The sequence below is a fragment of the Saccoglossus kowalevskii genome, chromosome 21 (genome assembly GCF_978046115.1).
Source record: "Saccoglossus kowalevskii chromosome 21, keSacKowa6.1, whole genome shotgun sequence".
In the NCBI taxonomy this organism is placed as follows: Eukaryota; Metazoa; Hemichordata; class Enteropneusta; family Harrimaniidae; genus Saccoglossus; species Saccoglossus kowalevskii.
The window spans coordinates 25,261,916-25,288,119 of NC_140661.1; the positions used below are offsets into that span (position 1 = coordinate 25,261,916).

General features: G+C 34.7%; 1 protein-coding gene across 2 annotated transcripts; it reads left to right on the plus strand.

Moving 5' to 3' along the window:
* Positions 1-1,356: 1,356 nt before the first annotated feature.
* On the plus strand, positions 1,357-25,932 carry LOC100377849 (uridine phosphorylase 1-like). 2 transcript variants are annotated; one of them, XM_085494835.1, is made up of 7 exons: positions 1,357-1,491; positions 9,648-9,756; positions 18,201-18,359; positions 19,311-19,496; positions 20,122-20,260; positions 21,228-21,374; positions 22,197-25,932. In XM_085494835.1, exons 2-7 carry the CDS (start codon positions 9,652-9,654, stop codon positions 22,340-22,342), a joined length of 882 nt encoding a protein of 293 aa, XP_085350961.1. In that variant the 5' UTR covers positions 1,357-1,491; positions 9,648-9,651; the 3' UTR covers positions 22,343-25,932. The 2 variants fall into 2 exon arrangements, with proteins under 2 accessions (XP_085350961.1, XP_006824023.2); XM_006823960.3 differs by lacking the exon at positions 1,357-1,491 and adding an exon at positions 3,750-4,185.
* The last annotated feature ends 272 nt before the right edge of the window (positions 25,933-26,204 follow it).

Sequence of the window (26,204 nt, forward strand, 5' to 3'; positions counted from 1 at the left end):
TTTTACAGCTGCTTGACTCGTGCTTTACGTGTAGCCATGCATTGAAACAGTTCCTACGACCAGAAACAAACTGTAGAACTTTCATCCATCTTTTTAAAAGGTGTATTCAACCAATATTATTGTATGAGTCAGACATCTGGGGTCATAATATTCAAGATTACAACAAAGGCAAAAAAAAATTTGTGTTGCCCTCAGCGACCGACCGAAAAATATGAAATATCGGGTCGCTTTTTTCCCCATATACCTCGGCTATTTACGATACCCGTAGTTTTCACGAGTTTAAAAAAAAATCCGACCGACCGACCAAATTTTTCTATTTTCCGACTTGAGGGCAACATAAGTTGTTGTTTTTTGGGCCAAATGAGACGAAACAATAACAGAAAAAACACAATTGAATTTTTACAAACAACTACTAGGGTTGAACAAATTTGTGGTAAACATTGCATGCAGAGCCGAAGTAGGAGAATTACCACTCTTAGTAATTATTCAGATCAATTTAATAAAATACTGGACTCGTATCAGTATATTACCAGGCAATAATATCACAAAACAAGCATACCTTGAACAAAAGAAATCCAATTTACAATGGTACTCTTCAATACAAAAAATGATGAACAGCATGAACTTTTCACGAGAACAGAATGATTTGTTAACAAAACATATACAGCAAATTGGCAAAGTTGTCAAACAAAAATACATAAATTTCTGGAGAAAAAATATAACTGAAAAAACAAAACTGAGAACTTATGAAAAATTCAAAGACTCTTATAATTTTGAAAAATACTTGGATGTGTTGAATTTGAAACAAAGAATTTCAATGACAAAATTTCGAACTAGTAATCACAATGTAGCAATAGAAAAAGAGAGGCATACGCAATATTAGAATAGAATTTGCAAATAATGTACACAGAAATGAAAAGATGAACTGCACTTTGTTATGATAGACTCACAATATAAATCGTACAAGACATTACATTTCCACAAGAAGAACAGGATGATCTCCAGAAATTGTATTTCTTGATGACTTCAAAAGATGATGTAATAATAAAAAAGATTGGCAACTATATCCATAACTCATTTCAATCAAGAAATGAAAATGCCATTTGATATGTAACACTTGCTTTATCCCATTAACAACTAACTTTCTTTTTTGTAGTGTAGTAGTTATCACAACTAATTTTTATTGCTACTAACTGATACAGACATTGTATTTCTAAGGATACAATAAAGTTATTATTATGTAAATAAACAATACATGTACGCGTTTTCTTTCAAGTGACGTCAGAGGTCATTCAGCGACCTTTGAAGCCGGAAACAACACAGTCCTGATTACATTCCAAGCGAAGTCCCGGTCGATTACTTATCTTGTCTGCGGAAAAGATTTCGATATTCAAAGCCAAATTTTTTTTCTCCCGACGTTTCCTCTAAAAGATTTTAAAGCTTGTATAGATTCCTTGATAGATTGATTCCTTGTATAGATAGACGGTTAAGGTGAGATATTTTTTTGTGTGTGCGCCGATGTGCGTTTGTGAAAATCATGTTTGAAATTACCAGTTACCATTTTTTCACGTTTTGTTTGTTTAAACGATGTCAAACTTGGCTAAAAGATTTCGTTTTTAAATGGAGGTAAAATGTGTGTCTCTAGCTTAAGATCCCTTTCAAGTTCCCTGGTGTCGCTAACATTCCGTGAGAAATAGGAACAACCAAAACTTAAAGCTTAAGCTTTTAGATAACCAAACGGATTTTATGTTGTCAGATAACCAACTCTTATCATATTAAATAACAGTATGTCACGTTACTCGGTACATGTGCTCGGCAGAATTTGTGTTTCCAAGATGGCGATACCCACTATTGTCGCCGTTATGCTGAGAGTATCCGATTGTATCGACCCTCGTATATGCACATTTCGGCTTTTAAACTATCATATAGTTAGTACTATTTGGGGGTTAGGTATCCCAAAAAATTGGCAAATATTATTTTCATTGCTGTTCTCTTATTTTTTCATTCGTTTTTATATTCCCAGTTAAAAATTCGGTCTTGTTTGTGGCCAGGTGCCAACTTGAAGCCACACACGACGACGGTGGTGGCAACGATGTAGTCTGTGTTTTTTTTCACATACTCTTCGTGCATATATCCTGCATCTAAATACTGAGGACATTCTTTCATTATGTTATTCCAATCAATATCACTATCGCTGAAATCGGCGAAATCTTCGTGTTTTCCACCCATACGAAAATAAAATACCCGGAAATCGGAAACTTTTACAGCAGTGAAACATGAAAATAAAGTTGTGTACGCCTGTTTAAAAATGAATTGCGAGGTATTCTGGGTGAAAATGATGTCATATCCTATGCTATTTTTATAATAATGTTGGCAGTATGGGGATTACCGGTAATCTAATTTTACAAACGCGAAACACTATAGAACACGGAGCGTTTCCTAACCGGGTGTGGAGAAACTGCGTTTAAGTGTATCAAACTAATTACTGATTAAAGAGATTTTCGGTAATGAAGATATACAGAGGTCCCAATCTTTCTGAATCGGATGGCGCTGTGTACTGGACATATCATATCCAATGAAGGAAAGCGATCCGTGGTACATCGTGGCCATTCCAGGATGTAAACTCGTTCTTACAATTAAATAATTACAACATTAGTATATCAGGCCCATTTTATAAGATAATTCAATCGTGTGCATGCGACGCAAAACTTAATATATTGCCAAATATTTTGATTTCAATTATTTCCATGGGATAGCAAATTTAGTGTTTTTTGGCAAATTTGTAATTCACTATCAGTATGTTTAAATTTCCGTGAATTAACATTATGGCATTTTACGTCTGTCAAATAACGGCCAAATAAATACGTGGAATCATTAATTACTAAGGACCTGGCGTAGAATTGGAAATTACTCCAAATAAACAAATATCCAATTCGGGAACACGATAATAGTATATTTGGTTATTGATGAAATAGTAGGGCGCCACCAGACGGTCTGGCTCAGCAAGTGCGTCGTGTTTTACTCATAAAGTTGACGCTAATTTGTACCCAAAGGAAGCCGCTCATCCCGCCATTGGATGACGGCACATCGTGTATGTTAAACTGTGGGCGTGTCTTTTATTTCTGTGCTAAATGTGCAACAACAAAGTCCCGCCATTTATTTTTCATGGTTGTTCGACCATAGTCGTCTGCACCAGTATCGCGTGTTCTAAGTTTGGTTTACTATGTTTGTCGCTCGACACCATATTCCCTCTCGGTACCGACGCCCAACTCGGCGTGCTGGGGAGGAAATCTACTTACCACGCCACTCCACCTCGATACCTCTACTTCCCGGAAACGTTCTTTCCAATACGAGACTGATTTCTCTATAAGTTCGGCCATTTAAAATCATATTCTGGACAATTAAATGGTCAGCTTCCATTGCTGCTCCAAAATCATTCAGAAAATGGCAGCGCAAAAACCGCGCAAATTCATTTTACTGCCACTTTACGGCGGTTTTTACAGACACCAGGTAATTCTGTTACTCAATGGCTGAAGCAATTTCACATCGACCAGACACGCCCCAAAACAGATGACGACATTTGACAGGATCGGCCAGTGCGCATGCGTATAAAACAGCTGGTACTAATATCCTAATAACTTATTTTGCACTCGTACAAATGCAAAATACATATTTGATTAGGTTGGTTGGCCATCAAGTACCATCCTATGGCACCCAATTCATATATCACCAATACCATAGTACAGAGTTATGTTAACAGCGAGTCAATAATAAGACTAATGTACTAAACGTCATTTCCGGTTGATTTGTTTATGTTAAAACACGAGGCACCCGTGTTATAACTAACTAGGTCGCCGCGTTAGTCTTTTTCTGTGTTTTCGCCGCCAATTTCACACTACGAACCTTTAAACATCTTTTTGTAAATACCGGTCTGACAAGCTGATAGCAAGTATTTACTATAATTCATTCACTGACAATTATCTAAGCTACGTAAACAGGTCATACTACGGCCGTAGTTCGAAATCCAGTGAGTGTCAGAAAATCTCCGCCCGGCATTCGGCGGCCGATCATCGGAGAGACTAAGCACATTGACTACTTGATCCATCTACATCGAATTTGTAACTAGGTCAGTACAAGGAAAATGGAGGCAAGCCAAGAAGGTATGGCGAACAACTCCAGTGGAAGGTAATAAAAACGTCGAACCAGCAACCAATAACTGATTTATTATTGTGGTCGTAAGGGCTCGACCATTAGAAACGCTGGGGTAGTCAATCCCAAATACGGGGACATTATTACCTCCTGGTGTGTATCTGTATTTACTCATTGTAACCTGATCAAATATTTTTCTAGACACGTATTCATACTAGTATGTCATAATATTACATGAGAGGTTAATTAATACAATGTACCTTCTGTACTAATACTAACTACCGGTACTACTATGGATGCTAAATTCATGAGACAATTGCGTTGTCAAGATGGGTCAGGCAATATTTCTTGAAATATCATCGTGTCGGTTTTTCAGGCTACTATGGTCGCCCAAAGTCATTTGCCTTGTGTAACCCGTTTCGACGCTGATTGAGTTGTCTCGTGCGTTTCTCGGAACGTTGCCTCAAGACGTGTGAAAGACGGCATTAATATTAAAGTTGCGCTCTGACAGCATTAATTTGGGTCTAAGAACTACTATCGACGCAGTAAACCTATTCCCTTTGTTTCATTACTAATTGTTAATTGGTAGTTGAATCCAACAAACCAGTGCAGAACGCAATGACCCATTTGAAAATGTTCCAATGTTGTTCCATAGGCCAATACAAACCTCCTGTTTATTTTGAATTTTATAATTTATAATTTTTATAAAATTAAGAGAATGGGTTTGTTTGGTCAATAGTATTATATGAAATATTTATGGTCTAAATTTGTGCAAAAGTATACCAGTATATTTTCAAGTTTATTGCGGCTTTAAATAATGATGGTTTGAATTGGTGCAAATTATTGGAAATAATTCAAATTTTCAGTGCATCCAAATGCCGGTGATTATTTTCGGCTACCAACTTGATTGTGTGTTTAATTTTTCTTTCCTATTAAACACTGTTACATGAATCCAGGCAGTTGGGTTTCAATTCCCAATTAATGTCTGCTGCAGTGACTAGTCCTTGTTTTTTTTTCTCCAGCAAAATCAGACTATCGAATAATAATAGTCCCAAGTGCTGAATAAAGCTCCTTGACTGAGTTCTACTTCAATATTATAATAATTTTTTTGTTAAATTTTACTGTGTGTTTTACAAAGATGAAACATGATATATATTTGTTTGCATCACTCACATTTTTTCTGTGACATTTTTGCTGGCATGCTTCCAGCTTTCCTGAATGAAGGTTAAGCTGATCTAACTGGGCTGTTCCATTTTTGGCATTGCTTATGTGGATAGGGTTAATAGGAACACAAAACAGTGTCAGGTTTTTTTTAGCTCCGCTGTTGACTTTGTCGAGCAGAGCTTATCATATGAGTGATTGTCCGTCGTCGGCGTCCGTGTCAATGTTTTACTTTTTCAACTTCTTCTTGAAAACTACAAGCCTGAATGCTTTGATACTTGGTGTATATGTACCTTGGGTAGACTTCACTCAGATTTGTTCATTTCATGATGATATCTTCAATTCTCTAATTTTGATGAATATTTTTGTCATTTTTGGTAAAAAGTGATATTTTCGACTTCTTGTTAAAAACCACGAGTCCAATTGCATTTATATTACTTATATAGGTACTACAATTGAACCTCTTTCAGATTTGTTAATTTCGTTGTGATATCTTCAATTATCTAATTTTGATGATTATTTTTGTCATTTTTGGTGAAAAGTGATATTTTCGACTTCCCGTTGAAAACCGCAAGTCCAATTGCTTTTATATTACATATATAACACTACGTATGGACTTTTTTCAGATTTGTCCCGTTGCTTTTGTTCATTTTCTAATGATATCTTTAGTTCTTTAATTGTAATGTGCATTGCTAACAGCGGAGCTATCTCAGCCGACAGGCTGCTTGTTTTAGTTTGCAATATAATTCAGGCCTATTCAATTCCCCTTCTTTTGTTGTATGTTGAAATTCTATCCAAAGTTGTGCATACATTTACTGCATCCCTATAATCGAAATGGTTGCTCCCTGGAAACATTTCAACAGCCTAAGTTTTTATTCGATGTGCACTGTTTATAGCTGTTCTGTGTATATGTTACACAACTGTCTTCAAACATTGTATTTTTTTCAAGCTTGAACTTAATCTTTTATTTGTCAGTAGAAAAGGTATGTTCTTTTATGAAATGTTACACAATATATTGTATTGAAATTTACGTTGTTATTATTTGAAGTCTATTTGAAATTTTAATTGTTCTATTTATTGAAAGAAGAAGAAAGTCACTTTTTTTTGTTATTTAATCTTCCAAAAATTGACTTAAATCTCATGATGATGACAACAAAATTGTTGACTGAACATTTGCCTTCATAGACCTAATTTCATTCCTGATATAACTTGTCTTGTGTTCAATAATGCAAACAAGGATGTAAATTTCTTTTACTTACAGCCATGTACACAAATTAGAATACAACTGAACAACTTATTTATTTTGTGTAAAACTCTCACACTAAAAACAATTACTGAGAAATTGGGAATTTTTTTTTTTTTCTAGTATTATATACCATAGTCTGTGCTTGCCTCTGCATAATTATGTACTTAAATCTGCACTGCCAGTTATGTCCTATTAATAGTGTACCTAATAATATATTAGTCTATTTTGAAAATTATGATATAGGCTGAAGTAGTCTGTATTTACCAAGACTAGATTCACTGACGTCAAAACGAAAGTTGGATAAATGGCTGCCATTCCTAACATTCCGTGATGTACATGTATTGTAAAGCATGAACTTTGGTATTCTCAAAACACTCATGTTCAATATGAAGGAAATATTGAAGGGCATGTTCAAGACATTTGGTTGGGGCATCAAGGCATTTGCCTCCACAGCCTCTGTGAATTTCAAGCCCCGTGCATGTTATATATTGTGTCATGCAGTTATATCGAAGGCATACTGAATTGCATTTATTTTGCAGCAGTGTAACTTTCTTTGTAGTTCTTTAGCCAGAGATCAAGGCACGATGATTTTCTCTGGGGCTCCTAACTCAGAGAGGCACAGTGACTTTCACTGGGGCTCTTTAATAATTAATCAGAGTTGCACTGTGATTGTCACTTGGGTTCTTTAGCCAGAGAGGCACACTGACTTTCACTGGGGCTCTTTAATAATTAATCAGAGTTGCACTGTGATTGTCACTTGGGTTCTTTAGCCAGAGAGGCACAGTGACTTTCACTGGGGCTCTTTAATTAATCAGAGAGGCACTGTGATTGTCACTTGGGTTCTTTAGCCAGAGAGGCACAGTGACTTTCACTGGGGCTCTTTAATTAATCAGAGTGGCACTGTGATTGTCACTTGGGTTCTTTAGCCAGAGAGGCACACTGACTTTCACTGGGGCTCTTTAATTAATCAGAGTGGCACTGTGATTGTCACTTGGGTTCTTTAGCCATAGAGGCACAGTGACTTTCACTCAGGCTCTTTAGCCATAGAGGCACAGTGATTTTCACTCAGGTTTTTTAGCCATAGAGGCACAGTGACTTTCACTCAGGCTCTTTAGCCATAGAGGCACAGTGATTTTCACTCAGGTTTTTTAGCCATAGAGGCACAGTAACTTTCACTCAGGCTCTTTAGCCATAGAGGCACAGTGACTTTCACTCAGGCACTTTAGCCATAGAGGCACAGTGATTTTCACTCCGGTTTTTTAGCCATAGAGGCACAGTAACTTTCACTCAGACACTTTAGCCATAGAGGCACAGTGACTTTCACTGGGGCTCTTTAATAATTAATCAGAGTTGCACTGTGATTGTCACTTGGGTTCTTTAGCCAGAGAGGCACAGTGACTTTCACTGGGGCTCTTTAATTAATCAGAGTGGCACTGTGATTGTCACTTGGGTTCTTTAGCCAGAGAGGCACAGTGACTTTCACTGGGGCTCTTTAATTAATTAGAGTGGCACTGTGATTGTCGCTTGGGTTCTTTAGCCAGAGAGGCACAGTGACTTTCACTCAGGCTCTTTAGCCATAGAGGCACAGTGATTTTCACTCAGGTTTTTTAGCCATAGAGGCACAGTGACTTTCACTCAGGCTCTTTAGCCATAGAGGCACAGTGATTTTCACTCAGGTTTTTTAGCCATAGAGGCACAGTAACTTTCACTCAGGCTCTTTAGCCATAGAGGCACAGTGACTTTCACTCAGGCTCTTTAGCCATAGAGGCACAGTGATTTTCACTCCGTTTTTTTAGCCATAGAGGCACAGTAACTTTCACTCAGACACTTTAGCCATAGAGGCACAGTGACTTTCACTGGGGCTCTTTAATAATTAATCAGAGTTGCACTGTGATTGTCACTTGGGTTCTTTAGCCAGAGAGGCACACTGACTTTCACTGGGGCTCTTTAATTAATCAGAGTGGCACAGTGATTTTCACTCAGGTTTTTTAGCCATAGAGGCACAGTGACTTTCACTCAGGCTCTTTAGCCAGAGAGGCACAGTGATTTTCACTCAGGTTTTTTAGCCATAGAGGCACAGTGATTTTCACTCAGGTTTTTTAGCCATAGAGGCACAGTGACTTTCACTCAGGCTCTTTAGCCAGAGAGGCACAGTGACTTTCACTCAGGCTCTTTAGCCAGAGAGGCACAGTGATTTTCACTCAGGTTTTTTAGCCATAGAGGCACAGTGACTTTCACTCAGGCTCTTTAGCCAGAGAGGCACAGTGACTTTCACTCAGGTTTTTTAGCCATAGAGGCACAGTGATTTTCACTCAGGTTTTTTAGCCATAGAGGCACAGTGACTTTCACTCAGGCTCTTTAGCCAGAGAAGCACAGTGACTTTCACTCAGGCTCTTTAGCCAGAGAGGCACAGTGACTTTCACTCAGGTTTTTTAGCCATAGAGGCACAGTGATTTTCACTCAGGTTTTTTAGCCATAGAGGCACAGTGACTTTCACTCAGGCTCTTTAGCCATAGAGGCACAGTGATTTTCACTCAGGTTTTTTAGCCATAGAGGCACAGTAACTTTCACTCAGGCTCTTTAGCCATAGAGGCACAGTGACTTTCACTCAGGCTCTTTAGCCATAGAGGCACAGTGATTTTCACTCCGGTTTTTTAACCATAGAGGCACAGTAACTTTCACTCAGACACTTTAGCCACAGAGGCACAGTAACTTTCACTCAGGCTCTTTAGCCGTAGAGGCACAGTGACTTTCACTCAGGCTCTTTAGCCATAGAGGCACAGTGATTTTCACTCAGGTTTTTTAGCCATAGAGGCATAGTAACTTTCACTCAGACTCTTTAGCCATAGAGGCACAGTGACTTTCACTCAGGCTCTTTAGCCATAGAGGCACTGTGATTTTCACTCAGGTTTTTTAGCCAGAGAGGCACAGTGATTTTCACTCAGGTTTTTTAGCCAGAGAGGCATGGTGATTTCATAAAATTTTCCTGTGAAAACTCTCAACTCGTGTATATTTCTAGCAACAAAATTTTGATGTTTTTTTTTTAAATTTAGTGTAAACAAATCAATTCCACATCTTTCTGTTTTTACAGCGCCATGGCAACCAACCCACACTTACTGCAGATGGAAGAAGATGTACTTTACCATTTTGGTCTGTCAACAAAGAAAAATAATTTACAAGCAATGTTTGGAGAAGTTAAGGTATGTGTATACACATGGACGTGATTATAGCATGACGTATAGTTGGTAATTGCTTTTTTTCATAGTTTTAGTTGTATTTGTTCATTTAAATGAATTAAGTATGTGAATATGGCTAAAAAGTAAGAAATTATGAGTGTTCAACAAACTGATATTTATTTACACTTTATTTACTGCATCGCAGTGAGTACCCACGAAACCTGATAGACTAATATTATTGTTTGACTACCAGCTCTTTTAGTATTACATATATTGGATAGCTCTCAGTATTAAACCACTAAATATACATGTATGTATATTGTATATTGTAAAGAATACCCTTCCTAAATATGCCTCATGAATAACAGTTAGCAACATAAATAAATCAGGGATTTTTTAAAACAAGGGAACAGGGGTGCAGCGCCCTCATGCCATGGCCATGCGGCCCCTTACCCTGGGAATCAGATCCTCTGGCAATCATAAAACTCTGATTGACCAGGGATCACATGTGGCCACAGTATTCAACTGTGACCTGTTTGATAGTAATTTTGGCCCTAAGGAAGCCATAGAATGCTCCATTTTAACTTAGCATTATCAAAAACTCCACACCCTGGTAGGGAGAACTCTATCTCTCCCACTTGGTGGTGGCGCTGAATTGCAGCGCTCCCTCTTGCATTTTTTTTCTAGAAAAAAACCTGATAAATGCTACAAAAAATAAGTTGAAATTGTTGAAGACAATGATCAACACTATTCAACAACAAATACAATATACAAAGTACTAAAACATTCCGTGGAAATTCAAGTTATACAGTAAATACCAAAAAAAAAGAAATCTGCTTCAGAAGTGACTCGTTTTGAATTTTGACAGTCAGTACAATATTAATTAGCAAGCTGTGAATACTGCAGTACATATTATCTCGAATTTATATTTAATAATTAACAGGTTAAATAAAATGCATATGTGCACACTGTTAAATATAACACATGCTAGATGTACAACTTCTGTGGTATAGAGTTAAATTACTATCTGTTTATTCTCGAAATACAAATATACAAAATACTGTTCACCTTCCCATTGTTTCACATACATCATTTGATAACACATTTTGACCAATTAATGTGCTTTTAATACCTAATAGATGAAATTTTACTGTGAGAATGAGCCTGTCATCATGTTATATCATTTGCAAGTCAAAAACACTCTGTGAATGTCCTTATTACAGATTAATTGTGGAAAAGTAAATTGAGATTGAATATTTCTTTAGTTTCTGGTGCATTTTTCTTCATTATAATTTGCATTTTAACACTCCTCTCACATTTTCTCAGATGTTACAGATGACAAACACAGGGTTCTCCCCAGAAAAAATGCATAGCGCCGGGGCTAATTTGCATAATAATTTGCATATCATTTACATATCTTTCCTTCATTGATTAACAGAACTTATTTACAATTATGAATATTAGTGAGCTCAGTCACAGGGCAAATATTTTTTTTAATGGAATCAACACATTATGTTTCACAATTTAGAAGAGTTTGAAACATTCTCGAAATACAAATGCTGCAGACTAAAAACATGTTAGCTACATGTATTAGTATTAAATTAGCAAGTTTTGTCTAATTTTACTTTGTTTAACTAGAATCTAGACATAGCCTGTTCGTATTTTAATTATACCGGTACATCACAAATATCATATTTTATGCATAGTCAATACAGCCAGCATTTAATGACAGAGTTGCTCAGTTGAGTCTGGTTTCACATAACAGATCCAAATTTGTAAATTAAAATATAGCCATATAAGTTCCAAAATTGATTTTAGCTAAGTACCTATCTGCGGTATTAAATCCAAATAGGGATAGAAATTCAACACAATTTTATTGTTTCAAAAGTGTTATACATAATAATTGACTTGGACACATGTCATCAACGTTTTAGATTTTTTATTACCACTACAATTTATGTAGAAAAAATGGCTGAAAAAAACACACCAAACATCACATTTTTGAATTTGATTTTTGCCATGTAACCAGGACACATGGTAGGAAATTGTTACCATGGAAACCACTAGTAAATAGCTCATGGAGATTTGGCCTGTGTCTTGTGCATAAAATTAAACCTTATCTTAAAAATAAATGATAAACAACGACATATACCGGTACCTTAATTCCACATTTTACAATTGGTCCACATCACTCAGGAGTTCAGATGTCTCAATTACCTTAATTAGAACATTTTTGTCTAAAATGTCAGTGTCATAAGAAACTATTTGCCATGTTTTGGGTGTAAAACAATAAATTTAGCAGAAAACAGTAATATGGCCTTGTCTAAAATGGTTGAACAAAATTAGGACATTTTGAAAAAATACTCGCAAAATATTGCTAATGTTCTGGTGAGCATGTGAATACCTGGGAGCAATACACATAGTGTATCTCAGTGTAAATTATAATCTTATCACAAGTCATTGTACTTAGTAGCATGAACACATCGTTTTACCTCTTTATGTCATTAGGTCTATTTGCAGGGCCCTCAAATTTCTTAAAAATCAACTGCTTATAATAATTTGAAAACCATCTTTCACAATATATTTTATCAAATTTTATAATAATGCGCCCATTTACTAAAAATTAACTAAGAAATTACATGTAAAAAAAATGTGCATCCAAAATGCCAAGATCCTTTCTCGTTTAATCTTTTTTAGCTCCGCTGTCGACTTTGTCGAGCGGAGCTTATCATATATGAGTGATTGTCCGTTGTCGTCGTTCGTGTCAATGTTTTATTTTTTCGACTTCTTCTTGAAAAATACAAGCCTGAATGCTTTGATACTTGGTGTATATGTACCTTGGGTAGACCTCTCTCAGATTTGTTCATTTCATGATGATATCGTCAATTCTCTAATTTTGGTGAATATTTTTGTAATTTTTGGTAAAAAGTGATATTTTCGACTTCTTGTTGAAAACCGCAAGTCCAATTGCTTTGATATTATACATATAGGTACTACATGTGGACCTCTCTCAGATTTGTTCATTTTCTAATGATATCTTCTGTTCTTTAATTGCCATGTGCATTGCTAACAGCGGAGCTATCTCAGCCGACAGGCTGCTTGTTTATATTTACTCTAATATACCGTATTTGCTCTATTAGTAGCATATGCACCTATGTTAATAGACCATTTTCCATTCACTGCAACAATCACGCGTTGCGTGAAACCGAATTTAAAAACAGGACAAACAAAGGTCATAGCCTTGTAGTGGTGTCAAACATCACGTGGGATTCGACAAACACGAAAATATTTTGGGGACATTTCCATGCTTAATAATGTGCTGTACACATTTGATGATAGACAATTTTGATTAAGTAAGGGTATTCGGAAGCAATATTCCTCTGTCTCAGATCAGCCGGTTGATGTGAGCTACAAAATGAAGAAATTCAAGTTCAAAATCAAATCGTTTGATTTTTGCGGCAGACGTTTGACGCGTGTCTTTCATGCATCTCGCGAGATCTCGCAGTTGAACGGAAAATCACATGCAATTTTTGGTTTATATGTGCTTCTATTTACAATGTGCTACTAATATAGCAAATACGGTAATACCGAGTATATATTATTTGTAACATCTGTCTGGTATGTGTACCTGACCGGTTTCTTATTCAATAAACTTGACTATATATATGCAATAAGTAAATCATTGGGATAACCTTTCACCTTGTGTCTAGGTCAGTGTTTCAACCACACACAGCGTTTAAAGCACCGCAGACGACACGTGGTGCGTATTAAAAATTTTGTGTAATCGATGTATTTTACAGGTTTAATGTAAACAGCCCAATCTTAGGAATTTTTTGCAATTTCATGATATTACCAAATTTCGGGAATGACGCTGATATTCCATGTCATATGATTCCAGAGAAGTTTCTACTTATTTCCATTCTCTCAAAATTGAAACGATTGATTGTATATTGTGTGAGAACAACCAGATCCGAATAAATTAACTAATTTTTATTCAAGTCCACAAACCTGTCTGTGATTACTGTAGTGTATATAGTAACACTACACAAACGTTAAAATATCATCATTTTCGACTATTTATTATATCATGTGACAGGGATTAAGATGTATACATGTATAAATATGGGGTCACCGTCCTCATTACAGAGAAATTGATTCATAAAATACAGTGAAAATAGCATTTTTTGTCTGTTTTTAGGATATTTATCATTGTTTCCTATGGCAAGAATATATATTTCAAAATTTTGCTTGGTGACATATGGTAAAAAAAAGATATGCATTGTATAGTGTCTTACAAGGTACTATTTAATATCTAGAAGTATTCAAAAATGTACAATATATTTAGTAAGTTGTAAACAAGAAATGTGCTTACATTGTGGTCTCTGGAAACCACTGCTAAAATGTTAATTTATTCGTATTATTTTATCATTTTTCTCAAAAAACAGATTGACAGTGAACTGAAAAAGTTCACGTACTAAAACTATTAATTATAAAAAAATGTTGACACAGAATATTGATAATGCCATATGCGCTAAAATATGCACACATGTGAAAACTTTGCACACCGCATTCTACCTTAATACATTTGGATTCTATAAAATATGCACACATGTGAAAACTTTGCACACCGCATTCTACCTTAATACATTTGGATTCTATAAAATATACACACATGTGAAAACTTTGCACACCGCATTCTACCTTAATACATTTGGATTCTATCATATAAAGTTAAATAAAATGATTTTTGTGATTTTCATAAACCTGTCTATGGGGAAAATTTTTTATGCAAATGAGCTAAAAAAAAGTATTTTTTTTATATGCAAATTAGCTCCACAAATTTATTTCCTTCTAGGAAGTGAATAACTGGAACTTAGAACTTATTCTGAAAACCAACTTAGATGTCATTTTCACATCCTGTAGTTTTAAAACCTTGATTCAGTTCTCACAAAAACCTAACGTAAGAGTATGACTCATTTGAGGAAAAAAAAAAATTAAAAAAGAATTTTGTTTTTCCCCAAAACTGAAAACACAAGATTTATTTTATTTTGCCTAATTGTACTTTCTGTAAGTGTACTATCCAATATTAGCATTTGTACCCAAGCTCAGGGGAACATTTGACGAAGGTTAAGAAGGCAAATAATCTCCTTGCGCAAGTGTACTAACACCCATATTCACTGTGGTATTTTATTACATGCCACTCAGATGATATATAGCACCGCCATCTTTAACAAGCATTCACTACGTAGCAACGCTTGTTATAGCATGGTACATAAAGGTCAAAATACTGACAACTAGCAATGGCTACAATATGTGTTCACAGCATCAACTTTAAGAGCTAAAACTTCCCAGAATTCAATTCAAACATGATCGTTTGATGATACATGAATCACTTGTGGTGTAAGTCGTAACAATCATGTGACCATGAATTAATGAGTACATGAATCTTAATCCAGTAATTATGCAACATGCTAAAATGCAACATGTTACAAAAACCTACAAAACCTATTCTATTCTATTCTATTCTATTCTATTCTGTTCTATTCTATTCTATTCTATTCTATTCTATTCTATTCTATTCTATTCTATTCTATTCTATTCTATTCTATTCTATTCTATTCTATTCTATTCTATTCTATTCTATTCTATTCTATTCCAAACACCCTCCTACATGTCTGCTGCATACCTCAATACTAATAGTGTACAACACCAAAAAAAAAAATTGAAACAATATGTTTTGTATTATTTTTGTTCATTATAGAATAGAATAGAATAGAATTCCATGCAAAAATTAAGTATTTTACATTAATACAATAGTAACTTATTTTAAATAAACCAAATACCAGCAAACTAAAACTAACTTTATTATTAGGAGAGGAAATAAAAATTAATACATGGAATAAAGTATGAATCATTTTTCTACGAATTCTTCTTAACCCTGTGACCTGTGATGTGTGCAGGTTATCATTATTTTGTTATCAGATATGCTATTGCAATTATTAACTCTTGACCTCTTGTAGATTGACCAATGTAAACACAGTATTCGATGACACGCCTGTTCAATTTATTTGTGGCTGATGAAAATACAGTGGTTGAATGTTGTTTCTTTCATCATTTTATTTCTTGAAAATTAGTTCAATGTCCTAATATTTTTCGAAACAAATTTTTTCGAAAGGGTTTACTGTGCGTAACTTAGAGGTTCAAACATTACAGTGTGGCATGTATGATATATTGCATTGTACACAACATATGTAAACTTGTGTATTGGTGAGATAATGGGGTATGATTCAAGTTTAATATGTATGTATAGTGATATGCATAAAAGATCACATGATCTTGTAAATAATGTGTGCGTCAATCAAAATATTTCAACCACTAGTATCACAGAATACAGTGGATATTTATAAATGTTTGATTGCGGCAGAAATGAGCAAGTTTATCGCCATATGCTGTATTTGAAAAAAGAAAAAAAAACATGTAGTACATACTACTAGTATGTGAATGATCTGACCTGATGTGTGCCATAATGATCAGTGTGGTCGCCCAGCATGTGAGAAGATGCTGGTTGGCTGCACAGTCAAGCAGTAACAAAAATAGAGTAGATTCTGCCCACTTGCCAGGCTTGTGGCATTCGTACAAGAGAATGGTGCCTTTTCGGAAAAAGCTGTTGGTCCTGTGCACTTGTTCCTACTTGTATTCCCAGTAAATGCAAAGGATTCAGTTGTTTCGGCAAGACAACTTGTGTATCAATGAGTTGTGCTGTCTTTCATATTCAAGTCTGTAATTGGGACTGAACCCCTTGATAGGAAATGACAATAACCAGTTCTTCCACACATTAGGTATTTCCAGAAAAGTATGTTTTATCTTGATTTTGTTATCGTCTTGCAATTTGCTTGACATGAAGTCTTCATCTGATATTATGTCACTTGCGTATTCAGTAACCCTCGTTTTATAAATCCTTGTATTGTTTGTTTACACAAGATTTGAATGACTGCTACGGTACATATACGTGACGAATCGACAATCCTGACACCAGATTTTCCATTATGGCAATCAGTTTATTCAATACGTGATGGTAGTCTGATAAAACATGGCCGTCTGGCAGCCATTGTCATTTGCTCTAACCTAAATAAATGTTCGTAACTGCTTTCTGACATTACTGTATTGATTTAATTCAAATTATTTTGCTTATGGTAATTGATTTGAGTCAATCACTATGTTTATTTCACTTTCACAGTATTTAATTAGTCTCTGTGTGTCAGTGCGTCTGTGCGTCCGTGCATCCGTGCGTCCGTCCGGAGTCATATCTCATAATCCCTTGGACCAATTCCGTTCATTCTTTGCATGTGCTTAGTACCTTATGTGGGACATATGCACATGCAGTGGTTTAGCGATTCGATTCAAAATGGCTGACTGGCAGCCATCTTGTTTTTTGAAAATGTTGTATTTTGGACATGCTTTGTCAGTTTTCATTCAAACTTGGTACATAGATTATACATGTTAGGATACAGGTCCATGATGATTTATTTCACAATTGGATCAAAGATGGCCGACTGGCAGCCATCTTGTTTTTTGAAAATGTCGTATTTTGGACATGCTTTGTCAGTTTTCATTCAAATTTAGTACATAGATCATACATGTAAGGATACATGTCCCCGACCGTCCGTGAGTTTCTGAGTCTGTCCGTCCGACCGTCCGTGTGTCCGTCTGTCCATGTGTCAGTCTGTCCAACGTCATATTTCAGAATCCTGTGGACTGATTCCGTCCATTCTTTGCATGTGCCTAGTACCTTATGTGGGACATATGCACATGCAGTGGTTTAGCGATTTGATTCAAAATGGACGACTGGCAGCCATCTTGTTTTTTGAAAATGTTGTATTTTAGACATGCTTTGTCAGTTGTCATTCAAACTTGGTACATAGATTATACATGTTAGGATACATGTCCATCTTGTTTTTGTTTTTTTATGCGGTATCTTGGACGTGCTCTGTCAGTTTTCATTCAAATTTGGCACATACATGTACTTTATACATGTTAGGATGCATGTCCATGAGAATTTGTTTCAAAATTTGGTCAAGGATGGCCGATTGACAGCCATCTGACTTTTTGGCCTTACTACTATATTTCCACAATTTATGTACCATTTTCATTCAAATTTGGCACATACATCATACATATCAGTGTGTTTCATAATCAGATCAAAGATGGCCGAATAACGGCTGTTTTTATTTTGACCATATTACTATGACACGAAACACATGTTTTGATGTAAATAGACAATCTGTTGTATATGCCACTTGGAACTCAAGTTTCAAGGACACACTCACGACAACCCCTCCGCTTTAATATGACGAGCACAAAGAGAACTTAACGGGGACTGTGTCATTTTCAATGACTTGTTTTATATGATTCAACTTTGATGTCAGAAACAGAATTTTTACATGAAGGTTATTTTTCTATTGTCACAGTTTGTGTGTACTGGTGGCAGTTCTGCTAGAATGGAAGTTTTTGCTAAGTTTATGTTAGAAGAACTTCATATGCACTTGCCAGCTGGTATGGCATTATGTAACATCTGCTCCACAGACAGATACGCTATGTATAAAGTAGGACCTGTTCTTGTGGTTAGCGTAAGTATACATCTATAAATAGTAACTCGGTATTGTTACAATGTATATAGTTCAGTATTTTTGAATACTGGCCAAATCTGGATTAATTAAATTCTTAATAACTATAACACAATTTAATACCTACACTTGTATATTACTTTCTTTTTTGACTGTTTTGAAGATATGGAAGAAAAATATTTTGAGCAAACTGCTTTTCAAATTATTAGCCTAATATTTAAAATGGCCGCCAGGCTGAGCCCTAATTTTGTCACCATGGAAACAAATCTTGGTACCCACTCATTTGCTTATTGTAACCGATACCTCATTCTGTAAATTACTGTAAATTATAGTGTATTGTCACTCTTTGAACTAGCGATGGCAAAGTTCGCAAAGGTCACTTTGATTCTATACTATGTGTTTTTTAGTTTTTGTTGGACTGATCCAAAACGGGGACTTGTGTTTTGAATTCAGTGCATATGTTTGTCCATTCAACATTTTCTTCGGGCATGCTTTGACTAATTTCATTAACATTGATACAATGTACAAAGGAAAGTCATAATAGGAAACATATGCACATCAATTCGTAGTTTGTTACTATTATTTTTGAGGGACTGACTGATTTTGTCCTAAAACTGAACATTTGGACATTAATCAACCATATCTCAAGCATGACTGGTCCAATTTTATTCAAACATACATGATGTTTTGTTTTGTGATTTAATCCAAATGTCAAACTAGTTTATGTGTGGATTATGCAATTTTGTTTGCACAATATGAGGATAATCTTATTTCTAGGAAGCAGCAATTTTGAAAACTGGGACATGTTAAATTGCCATCTGAAATAACATGTTAACATGCTGAATACGCTCCCAATAATTCTATTCAACACAGTCACTAAAAACCAGACAGGGACTATGTCATCAACAATTTCTACACAACTAACCTATCCATACATTGTACCTGTGTTCACAGCATGGTATGGGTATGCCGTCCATATCTATAATGTTACACGAGGTCATCAAATTATTAGAATACGCTCAGTGCAAAGATTTAACATTTTTCCGCATTGGAACATGTGGTGGACTAGGATTGAAACCTGGTTCTGTGGTTGTCACAGAAACTGCTGTGGACTACAAATTTGAGCCGGTTTTTGAGCTGGTAAGTGCCTAAGAAATTATTCAGTCATAGTTAACATGTAGTTACATTGATGACACATTCTGTACTTTGAATTAAAACAATTGATTTATTAGAAGCATGAGCCAAGTTGTCATGGCAATGACATATTTCAAGTATCTGATTCAGGCATGCATGAAGATTTAACTGCGAGACTAATGGATAATTTACATTTCTTGAACTCTCACATGTCTAAATACAGTGAATTTCACTAAAAAATAATTTTTGGTATAACATGTTAATAAATGTTATATAAATTTTGTATAATGCTTAAAATTATTTTTACGAACTACAACGTGGTAACAAGATTGTAAATCAATCAATCAATAATAAAAAGAAACACACAAAGACTCATGGGTAATGGGCATTACCAAATGGTTCTATACAGCCAGTGAAAACATATTTTTTGAATTTCAATGAAGCATGGAAAATTCACTGTATTAATCTATGTTTGGATACTTTATTGTTTAAATTTAATTTATATGTTCATTTGGACTTGAAACTATAGTAACTTAGGCATTTTTTTTCCAATCTTTTATCAAATTTATACCAATTATAGTATAAATATAATAAAATGGTTCTACAATTGATTCATTTCTTTATCTTATAGCAAGCACTTGGGAAGATAATCTCCACACCTACAAACCTCAACAAGGACTTAGCACAAGATCTGTTATCATGCAGTGACCAATCAGATGAATTTGATATTGTTGTGGGTAACACTATGTGTACTAATGACTTCTATGAGGGTACGTGATTTAGTTTTTCATCATCGCAACTGCATTTGTGTGAGACGCTCAAAATCATGGCCTCTGAAATTTCCCTCTTATGAATAACCTAAAAGTTGAAATTTTGCTTACCTAAAATTTTGCTTAATAAAAACAAAAGAACAGAATGTATGTGCCGTTCTGATGACAATGTCCCCATATACTCGATAGCATTGTTGTGTCTGCGTGTTTGATACAGTAGAGTATGGTTTGCAGATCTGAAGTAGCAAATGTAAATTGTAGAGGGCGCACTTTCATATCAAGTTACAACATTTTTCCAATTTGTATTTATTTTATAATTTTTTTTGTCAATTCTTGACCAAATTGATAACATTTCTCATTCGCTAAAGTTCTTTATCAAAAATTCAGTTTATTTTGTGAAAAATGGCAAAAACTGTCTATGGCATTTAAAAGGTTGAATACTGTAAAATCTGTATTAGAAGCCACATCCCTAGTAGAAGCCACACCCATTCTTTTTAAACAATTGAGAACTAAAAATTCATCATTTCTCTGTTAGAAGCCGCATCTCCTTTGTTGCTTTGTACCATTTTAATAGTAGCCGCTGCTTCAAATACAGATTTTACAGTATTATAAAGGGTTGATCTGATAAGATTTGTCTGGCTGATCACCATGAACTCATTTTCAAATTTGTTTATCATTACACCAAAGTCAACGAGGACAACTATGAACCTTCGTATTTATAAACTCAAATGTTGTACGAGTCTGTGCAGTGAAATCAGTTGTTCTAATGTGTTCTAATTTATTCATGTGGGATTTTTTTGAAACGGAAGTACCATCATTTCAATGTTTTTAAGTAGATTACAACTTCAGCCTAGTTGCTAAACTTTCATCTTGAAACTTAAATATAAATAATTTAATCTTTTTTATTTTTTTCTTCAACCACAAATGTTTGATACAAATGAATTTAAAAATAAGTTTGTCTTATTAGGTCAGGGCCGCTTAGACGGAGCTTTTTGTGATTACACCGAACAGGACAAAATGAACTACTTACATGAGTTGTATAATGTTGGTATACGTAACATTGAGATGGAGTCGCTGTGTTTTGCCTCAATGATGAACAGAGCTGGTATCAAAGGTATGATTCAATTTGCAATGCAAGGTTGTTGATAAGGGTTTGATGTATAGGTTACAGTTGCTATTTTATAGGCTAGGGTTAGGCTTTAGTGGGTAGATTTGAAAACATGATGAACCCCCACCCCATTTGTAATACAAAAATTTTAAATACCATATTTCATGGATGAACAGTTTTGATGCATCCAAAACTGTCTTCCTCTTCTCCTCAGAATTTGAAATACCGGTAGTCTACCCAAGTGTCTTTCCTCTTCTCCTCACTTCCTAGAAGAATTTCAAATAGTCCATACGACTGTCTTTCCACTTTCACGAAAATTCAAATGTACCACCCAAAAATGTCTTTCCAATCTCCTCTGAATTGAAATGGCCCATTCAAAAGTATTTTTCCCCTCTCTCCAGAAATTACAATGGTTCACCCCAAAGTGCTTTTCCTTCTCCCAAAAAGGTCCATCCAGCCGTGTCGTCCCCTTCACTTCATACAATTGTAAATGGTTTACCCAAAAATGCTTTTTATTTGTATTGCCATGCATCCTTTCTTTCAAATCTTAAACTCATTAAAATGTTCCTGCTTTTCTTGATTTGATGAATTGATTCATTCACAAGAACAAAATTCTGACTTTCAGACCCACTGAAATTTTGATCACTCAAAAATGTCGCAATCTTCACAGACTACTATAAAGTTCAAGTGATTTACAGTAAATCTACTTTATTTTTCTTGTGTTCCATTACAAAGGAAGTAAGTATGAGATGAAGGGTGATTACATCAAATGCTCACATGTTTGTTTATTATATAAACACTAAATATGTGTGTTTTTGTTATCTACAGCCGGTGTTGTGTGCGTGACTATACTCGACAGACTCAAGGGTGACCAAGTGGTCACACCCAAAGAAGAATTGCGTCGATGGGAGGAGAGACCGCAGACTGTTGTTGCACGATACATCAAGGGAACGTTTGAGAAGAAATTAAAGTAAAATGAAGGGCAGTGCAACAATCTTGTATTTTAAGTGTAAACGTCTCCGCTTTTTAATTGGTTGTCATGCTTCATTCCAGTGCAACATATGCAATGCAGATAAAATAACTTTTGTTTTGAATTATTTTGAATTCTTGTCCTTCAGCTTGCCTTTTGAAAAGATGCAAAATATTGTGAGCACTGAGGGCGCTATAACAAAAAAAAAACATTTTCATATCGCATGGTTGTGTCTATGCCCAAAACAAGTCATATTTTAATAATCCTGTATCAAAGCAATGTATTTGTATTAGCGATGTAATGAAGCAAATGTTTACAGTAGCAGTTACAAAATAACATACCGGTAAAACGATTTGGAAACAACAACCAATAAATATTATAATTTTAAATAGACGAGTTGTTGGCATGACAACCTGTAGATAGTTTAGTTCAGTGGGGTATGTTACTATGTTTATGGTAATTTCATAGCAATAAATCACAAAATATTTATTTTAATATCTTTGCAAATTATAAGTATGTTTGGAATCAAAATTGTGTTTGTTTTGAGTACATGCATTTTTAAACTTATAGAGAAGATATGAATATTAATTTTTAAGAGTACAGTGTATTTCTTGCTTTGAAGTAAATATACAAGTTTAATTTGAACTTGATATCAGTGGTTTCAATCTCATATTATAATATGAAGCTAATTTAAAAAAAATGTCATGATCTAAATTCAGACTTTTAAAGCATTATTATCTGTTAAACTTATTTGAAGTCTTGTACATATGCAATATTAGTATACGTATATAACCTATGGTACTGAGGTCACTGTTAAAGTACTCTGTTGATCTTTGACCTCTCAACCTGATCAATAAAAACATGAAGCAAAAAATCACGGAGCATATATGCCAAAGCGTATCATATACGAGAACCTAAATTCCGGTATTTTGTTAATAACCTTATTGTACATTATTTTTTAAAGATGCTGGAATAAAAAGGTCGGCTAAAATATCGCTATCGCTTTTAGAACTAGTTTGCCAGCAGGTGTGTCAGTCACCTACTCAACATTTGCATAATCGAACACACTACACGTGTACACTCCACAATTCTTGTTGTGGCTTGTTTCTTACTTGATTGGACCATAAAGAAAGGTCGTAACCGATCTCTTATGCATTCATAAAATGAAAACATGGCAGTTACGGTGTTTGCAAGTTTTGCATTTTTAGAACTGATTTGATACTTTGGACTTGATAAATACTGTAGAATACTTTATTTTCGCTTGGAATTTATTTTCGCTATTTTCGCTGAAGGGATGATTCAGTGAAAATAAAATCCAGCGAATATACTTTTTTTCCTATACTTCACATTAAACTCATCAAAAATCAGTGAAAATAAATTCCAAGCAAAACGCCCAAAAAGCCTTTTCAGCGAAAATTAATTCCAGCGAAAATAAAGTATTCCACAGTAGGTTTTCATCTTGGTTCTTATCAAATTTTAAATAAGGTAGGCGGCATTAGACAGATATCAGTTTTGTGCGATATTCAAGGGATTTGTTGATGCCCAAAGCTGCTGAAAATTTTATCACAGTGGAATCTATTTAAATGCTTGACAATGTTTGGCTGTTTGCTGATAACTTCTGACATGGATATCTTGTGAATAGTGTAATAGTTGCATTTGGTACAGAGCATATACTACCTCGTACGCCAAATGTAACAAAATATATCTGATAATAGAGCTTTAATTTAACCTACTCATAATGTTTGAGAAGAGTGTCATAAATTACAGGAAAATGTTTGTTGGTTTATTATGTAGTCATGGAGTATAGTGCTATTGTAACACAGTACTTTTGTTGAGAAAATTGCTGTTTTAGAACAATTTCATAGAACCATAGTTACTAGAAAACACAACCATGATAGAACTCAAAGTTGAAGCAAACTAATTTTTTTTTTTCACTTAAAGCCAGATTATTAATATAATTAAGGATAACAAAAGATCCCTATCAGTAACAATATATATTTCAGATATGGCATAATATTATAGAAACCAATGAACCAACATGTACTGATACTGACAAAATGGCCGCCATTCGCTATTAAAATACAATCACAATTTTCTTAAAAAATAGGCTATTTTTAAAACCAACATTATTATATGTCGACGGGTACAATTTATTGTAGGATGAATACCAGTATTTTTCTTCTTCTGTAAACTTTTAATTTAAGATAACATTAATCCGTGTGTCATTGCAAGGTTTTGTGTTAACTGCCATCAAGTTGTTAACTGAAATAGGGAACAAGTTGCAAGTTGTTGACTGTGGTCTGTCACTTTGCAAAATTGCATAATAAATTGTATTTTTAACAAAAGTTGGAGCTTGTTGAGTCATGTATATTATGCAACTACAAGTATATTGTGTAACTGATTATTGCATGCTTGTTTTTTGCACATCTGTGTTGCATTTAATGTATACAAGAAAACTGTGCTGCTTGCTATGTCAAGGAAAATTACAAATGCAGCATTAATGAATGAGTTAATAAGTGATTTTCTGTTCACTCTGAGTTCTTGTATATTGCATAAAAGGCGTGTAAAAATGCAATGATTTGATTTTAAACTTTTGTGTTTGTCAAATCCCACATGATGTTTGACGCCACTACAACCTTTTTTTTTCGTCCTGTTTTTATGTTTGATTCATACATAACTCAGGATCTCGCAGTGAACGGGAACTGGTCTATTATATCAATGATTGTAAATATCTTTGTTTGTAAAATTTTATTGTATTTACCTCTGAAATTTACTTTTAAGTTTATTTAATGTAAGAATAATTATTTTATAATGATTTGGTACGTACTGTGTTAATTATTAACAGGGTTTTATTCTTGGTTAGAAATGAAACATGCTAGATTTAATGAACAAGTAAACCTACATTGTTTTAAAAGTAAGTTTGTGAGTTTTAAAACCAATTGAAAAATTTATTTTTGCTTTTACAGTATTGAATTATCAACTAAAATTAATTAATTATTTTAAGGAATATGCATAACCTTCTGTGAATTTTAACTTGATTCAGCACAGTCGGAACTCCTATAATCCGTTTTGACTTACTTCTACATGAATTAGTATGCTGAATGGTTATAATAAGTTTAATTCTTTCTGCGTCTGTAACCTCATAATTTACAGATTTAGTTTCCAAAAGTCTAAGCATAACTATATACTTACTAGTAATCGGCTAATTTGGACCTAAGGCCCTCTATGGCCAGACAGTAATAAATGAGGTCTGCCATAGAGGGCGCTATGTATTTGAAACAGTCAGAAGTCAGAATTTGTTATATGCATTTACTTGATTGGATGTTGCAGCACCATGGAGATTGATAGTAAATGTGGAAAACTGATCATTATGACAAGAAAAAAATAATGCAGGTTTCTCGGCAAGGACTGTCTTAAGACTTTTTGAAGAACTTGAAAATTAGCATTTCTGTTTGAAATGCAATTTTAGTTTCATTACTGGTATATTGACATATTTATTCAAGTGTAATATTTAATGTAGTCTAAATGTAATAAATGTGATGTCTTCTGCTTTGTTTGATGACTTATTAAAGTAATGTAGCTTTCAAAAATGAATTACAGGTATAGTTTTCATAATCCTGCAGGCAACAAAGTTTAATCACATGGTGGATCTGCACAAACTTCCATGCAAATACGTTTTCAATCTACCGTACTCAACCGCGTTAGCGCCCATGCCCAGGCAAGCGCCCACTCACATTTTTGCGCAATTTTTATATTTGGGGGTCACATTCGGCAAAGCGCCCACCCCTTCAAAATGCAACTAATTTAAAACTTGGTCTTGCGTAACGAATCTTGGTAATCGTTTTTATATGATACAGCGTGGATAT